The sequence below is a fragment of the Crocodylus porosus genome, unplaced genomic scaffold (genome assembly GCF_001723895.1).
Source record: "Crocodylus porosus isolate Cpor-Errol unplaced genomic scaffold, CroPor_comp1, whole genome shotgun sequence".
Classification (NCBI taxonomy): Eukaryota; Metazoa; Chordata; order Crocodylia; family Crocodylidae; genus Crocodylus; species Crocodylus porosus.
Genome location: NW_017728910.1, coordinates 27044386 through 27050722, shown reverse-complemented (window position 1 = coordinate 27050722; position 6337 = coordinate 27044386). Strand labels below are relative to the sequence as shown.

At 51.7% G+C, this 6337-nt stretch overlaps 1 protein-coding gene across 3 annotated transcripts in view; it reads left to right on the top strand.

Moving 5' to 3' along the window:
* FGF12 (fibroblast growth factor 12) overlaps window positions 1-6337 on the top strand; it is a 212880-nt gene that overhangs the window by 109819 nt on the left and 96724 nt on the right. For all 3 annotated transcript variants that reach the window (XM_019532922.1, XM_019532923.1, XM_019532924.1), the window contains exon 3: window positions 2961-3064. In XM_019532922.1, coding sequence (XP_019388467.1) covers window positions 2961-3064 — 104 coding nt within the window. The remainder of the gene's footprint in view (window positions 1-2960; window positions 3065-6337) is intronic.

Sequence of the window (6337 nt, the reverse complement as noted above, 5' to 3'; positions counted from 1 at the left end):
ATGGGGGGGGGTGCACGTGTATATGTATCTATATATAAAAAGTATAGATATCTGTACATCTATAGGTATAAGTATCTATACCTATATATCTACGTGTGTTTGTGTATATCTATCTATCTATCTACAGATCCATAGATATAGATAGCTAGATCTGATGAAATGAACCCGGGTTCATGAAAGCTTGTGCTCTATCTTCCTATAGCTATATCTATAGCGATACATAGATCTATACATACATATGGATCTATACATAGATCTATACATACATGTGGATCTGTATAGTTATTTCTCTCTCTCTCTCTCAGAGACAGATAGATAGAGACAGCACAAGCTTTCATGAACCCGGGTTCTTCATCCGCTGCCACCGTTGCTGGTTTGTTTGTGTTCAGCCTGAACATCCATATTTTGACCAAAAAGAGCTATGTTCACCTGCAGCCTTTTTCTGCTCTGCAGTTAAACAGCTCTGCCACTGTCCTTTCCACGTGCCCACCTACCTGTTATGAAGTCCGTGGGCTCACGATACCTTTTGGGCATCTTGCTTAACAAAGATGCGGTGACGAGGCCTGAAGTGAAATAAGATATGATTTTTCCCGGGGTGGGCGTGTGGCAGTGCAGGCGAGGGGGCATTGCCCAAGGAAACGGCACTCTCCTTGATCCTGGGTGGTCTCTGCCACGCTGCCTGATGGGGACTTTGAATGGTCTGTGACAAGTTTTCTGTGTAAGACAAATTAACTGTAGAGAATGAATGATGATGCCCATTTGGTTTCATTATCTGCAGTAATATGCTCCATTTTTCAGTATAAAAAAACTGGGGGGTGGGGAATTGCTTAGAAATAGACTTGTTAATTACCCAAGGCTTTGGCCCGTCCCAGGAGTGAGAGAGCTGTGGACATGCAAACGGGCCCAGACGAGGGACGCTGGCCCGGGGGGGGCTCGCGACGCCTCGTGGGGCAGGGGCACCAACAGCATGTAATTACATTGGCCAAATGGTGCCCAATCTGCAAAGCGTCGCTTTGGGCCTGACCCAGCACACAGGCCAATCTGCCCGCGCTGAGAACGTCCCCCAAAGTCATCCCGAAGCCTGGCTCCACTGAGGTTTTGGAGCACGTGTGGATGGTTGCTTGAAATGCAGCTCTACGCTGGTAGTGGGGTGCTCAGACCTGCTCAGGCCAATTTCTGTGCTGACTTATAAGCAGATTGGCGTCGACAGTTTGAAGGCGAGTAGAAGGCAGGCAGAGCGAGAATTCACGCACCGTGGACCCAACCTCCCTATAATGTCCCCCAAACAGCCCGACTTCCCTTCCTACACAGCTGCACCTTTGCCACTTTTTAATTTTAATTTTTTAAACTCTCTTCCAAAGGAGTCAAAACAAGCTCCTCTCCTCTTCCCCCTCCCTCCCGCTTGCTCGCAGGCCTCTCATGGCAGGCTCTTTTGGGGCCCCTGCCCCTCGAGGCACTTGTTTTGCTCCTGGTTTATTCGGATTCATGTGCACGGGCCCATGTAAACAGCCTCTGAGGGAGCTCCAGTGCAACGGAGGTCTGTGGGACGTTGGTTGTGTCAAAGCAGGGCTCATGCAGCCCACAACACCGATGCCAAATTGTTAGTGCTCCACGGCCCTGACAGCTGCCAAAGGAGACGAGGCTGGGAGACCATGCAACGGGAGATGGGCAGGAGAGGATTTGGTGCTCACCCACCACCATTCGTGTAAAGACCCTACTGGGCTGCACTTGCATCAAGGCCACTTCTTAGCCCTAGTACAAGATACGCAGCTCCCACACAGTGTGATTCGTGCCGTGCCGGGGGATAATCTGCATTGTTTCTCCTCCTGTCTGGAGCACCTTCCAGATCGGTGCAATGCTACCGGCCCTCAGTGCTTCTCCCTGTTGCTCAATTTGCTAACCTGGGTCAGAGCTGGGGGCTTTGGGCTGTAACCTCGTCAAAGGGGTGAGGGGAAGGTGCGGTGCGTGCTTCTTTGCTCGTCGAGGCTCATGAGGAAAATTCAGTCCTGTGGGAAAGGGGAGTTTTCAAAGTCCGAGGTCTTTTCTGAGGCTGGGAGGTGCAGTGGAAACCCTGGGCTTTGTGCTGCTGGAACGCATGGAAAAAACTAGCATAGAGCACCCCCCATTGCTTCTGGGTCATGGAAAGAGGGCGAGGGCCTTGGACGGTGATTCAGGAGACATGGGAGGCTACTAACCTACCGTGGGACCTTCGGCGAGTTGCTTCTCCGCTCCATGTGTCTCTTTTCTCTTCTCTCTTTGTCCCATCCAGACTGGTTTTTTTTAATGCAGGGACTGTGTAAGCCAGCAGCCTTGACTGTAACAGGCTCAGGTCCTGCTGGGTTACCTGGCTGCTACTGGCACCTAAATAATGACGGGGGAGCTGTGGCGATGCATCCCTTTGGCCACCGAGACCCTAACCACCTTCCTTTTCTGTCCGCTTATGCTGCTCCTATAGCAAAACTGCCTGGGTCTGGGGGCCTGGCGGGAGGTCACATCTGAGCTACAGATGCCCACTGGGGAGGGAGTGGCTGCAGTATTTTAATGGATAGGATTGCAGCAAAATTGAGTGTTGGAAGGTCCTGCCCTCCCCTGGGTTGCCCGGCACCACTTCCAAGTGACATAGAGGAACTGAAGTTGGGGAGATGCTGGCGCCCGATGTGGGTCATCCTGGGGGTCTCTGCTCTTGATAGCGGTGATCTGGGGGTTTCCAAAGTGGCAAATGTCCAGGTGAAACGGAGAATGCATGTGGGTACAGCCCTGCAGTTTCTTGCGGCTTTAGCCGGAGTGTATTCGAGGCAGTAGAAAGTCCTTGGGCAGGTCTGAAATTCAGACTGTCCTCTGTGGGCAGCCAGGGGGTGGGAGGAAGGTGTGGGGCAAGGAGACAGCATGGGTCGGGGATGCAGACCACATGGGAAGACGATCCTGATAACCATAGCTTGCTCCTGTTTTTGCCCCCGCAGCCCTTTTCAATCTAATCCCTGTGGGCCTTCGTGTCGTGGCGATCCAGGGAGTGAAGGCGGGCCTCTACGTGGCCATGAATGCCGAGGGATACCTCTACAGCTCAGTAAGTACCCGGCGCAGCCCGGCTCTCGGAGTGCATTGGGATTTCTGACCTAGTTTGTGAAAGCGTTGGAAACACGGCGTGCGAGTCACTTGGGTGGGGACTGCCCGAGCATCGGTGAACTGCTGTCGCAAGCTCGTTAAAGTCTCCCCGGGGACTTCCCAGGCAATTGCATTTGGCCTGGAAAGAAGTGTGTGCTGGCTCCTCGTCCACACCCAGGCTGCCCACCCCCTCAGGGCAGGTGCTTAATTCAGGTGACAAAGTCTGCAGGGGTCTTCAGGTTTTGCAGCAGTGCTGCTGCATGATCCCCTCTCCCCTGGTTTACACCCAGAAAGGCCCCCACGTGTCTCTCGGCAATCACTTTGGATCCGTCCCATGTCGCCGAGACGGGGCTCTCGAGGTGCTCGGGTCATCTCTCTGTAACGCGCTATAAAAGATAAGCGACTCTTCCTTTTACTGACTAATTCCTCGCTAACTTCCCGAGGTGGCGTTAAAGGGCATGAGGTTATTCATACGATTCTCATTGGAAGCAAGTAATTGATTCGCTGTGAATAATTGATGCGGTGATTTATTAAAGATGGCAGCTCTTTGCAGGAAAGGTTTTATGCTTCAAATACTTTTGCCCTTGCGCTACATAGTACAAAAGCAATTGTGGCTCATACGTTTCCAGTGTCTGCACTTATCCTTGGACAGGCATTGGAGTCTGGCCTGGACGCGCTGAAGCTGTCTAATTCTGCTCTTGCCGTGCGTCTGCAGCGTTTCCCTCCCCCTGGTTTAAAAATGCACCTGACTTTTGTTTGGTTCCCATGCAGTTGCCCTTTCCCCACATGGCGCTATTCCTGTTCCCGATCGAATATGCCCCTTATCATGACTGCTGAAAATTTTTACAGAGGATGGCTCTAGCTTCCTTGGTAATGAAGAGGGTTGCATGGGGTGCTGCCTGGTTGGATTGAAATGCAGCTAGGGTCTTTTGTTCCCTGCTTCGGTACCCTTGAATACCTTGAATTCTCATAAATGCAGGCGCTTGGGCCCTGGGGGCAGTCCAGAGTGATTTGCAAGGTGGGAGCCATGTGGAAGGCGGCTCTCGTGCCGGCGCTCGGGAGCGTTTGTTGTCGTTGTGCGACTTCACCTTCTGGGATGCCGGGGGCAGGATACAGCTGTCGTAGTGGTTGCATGTTCGAGTACGTGCCCTGTGCAGTCAGTGCCCTTCCAGACACAGGGTCAGCCCTGGTCTTCCTGCACAAAGCAGCCTGGGATGGAAAGGACCTGTTTGTTCCCGGGCGCTATTCCCAGACTGGTTCAGCATTGCTTCCTATAGCAATCTGCCCTGGCCAGTTTGAAACCACCCAAGACTGGGTTCACTGCCCCTTCCCTTAGCAGGAGAGGCTGCCGCGTGATATAGCTCGTGGGCAGAAGAACACAAACTCTTGTGTTAGTGCAGCTGGGTCTTGGGCACATGTTTGGTAGCAATCATAGAAAAGTCAGGCTGGAAGAGACCTCATGAGGCCACGTCTAGTCCGGTTCCCTGCTCAAGGCAGGGTCATCCCCGACTCAACCACCCAGCCAAGTGTCTGTCCAACCTGCACTTGCAAATCCCCAAGGATGGAGATATTGCAGCTTCTCTATGTGCCTGTGCCAATATTTGACCCCCCTCAGAGCCAGAAAGGTCCTCCTAGTCTCCAGCCTAAATTTCCCCTGAGGCAGCTTGAGGACTGCTCCCAGTCCTGCAGCCCCAGAGAAAAGTCTGTCTCCATCCTCTCTATAATCGCCCTTCAGGTACTTATCATTATCAAATCTACCCTTGGTCCTCTTCTCCAGGCTAAATAACCCCAGTTCTTCCAGCCTTTCCTCATGAGATTTGCCTCCCTGATCATCCTTTTTTGCCTTCTTCTGGACTCTTTGTAAACGGTCATTGAAATGTCCCCAAACTGGACACAGGACTCCAGGTGAGGCCTCACCAGTGCTGAATAGAGAGGGAGAATCACTGCCCATGATTTCCAAGTGACACTTGTATAATACAAGCTGTTGGCTTTTTTTTCCCAACAAGAGCACACTGGGCGCGTCTACACGAGATGCTTACTGCGCATTAGCCTAATAACACCGCGCAGTAGCGCATCGCAGCAAACACCGTGCTAATACCCTACTGTGCAGTGGTATTAAGCTGCTGTGCAGTAAGTGTCACTAAATAACTGTGCGCCCATACTATTGTGCAGTAACTCTAGGTACCATGCATTTAGTTAATACTCTATTAAGGAAGTAGTTAACTAAATGCACAGTATCTAAGGCACATTAATGAATGTGTAGACGCACCCACTCTTGACTGCCATTCAGTTTATGTTCCAGGTCCTTCTCTGCTGTCGTGTAGCCCAACTAGTCATTCCCCATCTTCTTTGCACATCTATTTGTGCAAAGATGGCTGGAAAGAGAGAGAGATCAGCCCTGATGCTGGAGGTGACAGACCCTTCCTGTTCTTCCACGGCAGGAACTTCTCAATGTAACTCTAATTTTCATCATTTTACTGCCTCCTTTCATATAAAAGCAGTCGGTCGCTATTGGTCCTCACCTTGATATTGAGCTCCTTTGTAAAGCAGTTTAAAATCTCTGGGTGAGAAGCACAATATTTAGCTCCTAGGTTGCTTTATCTGACCAGTGGTAGCAAGGGGCAGCCCTGGGGAGGGCAGCTCTTATGTGCTTTTGCAAAGGAAGGAGGGGAAATGCGAGAGGATTGAGGCAGTGGCTGGGAAGCAAGTGGGGGGGTCTTGAAAACCAGGAAGAAACTTTTTGTTTCAGTCCAACAAATTGCTTTCCGTGGGGCTGGCTGCATCCTTGGCTGACGTCAGCGGCTGTGACGGGGGTAGACCCCTGCTGTGAGACTGGCCTAGTATCTCCAGTTCAGAGCGTTGATCAGTGGGTGGCGATTTCCTCATTAGCGCACTAATGGCCAGGGATTAACGGAACGGCTGCACTGCGCATTGTTACAGGCCACAGGTGTGATGGCTCCAAGTCTGAAACGAGCCGGGAATTAAACCGTTTGTTTCGTGAATGAAATGCTGATGGGAAACGCAGTCATCCTCTCATGGTGCAACCCCACCATCTGCAGCAGAGTTGAGGCAGACTTTCTGCCTCCTCCCCCCCAGCCCCAGACTCGGTGTGATTTGTATTGGGCTCATGGTTGAAGGAAAACGGGTGTCTGAAGCGTCACGGGTAAAGCGCTGGTTCTCAGCTGGGCGCTGCAGCACCCTGCGGTCCCATGAGATCCTCTGAAGGTGCAGCGGA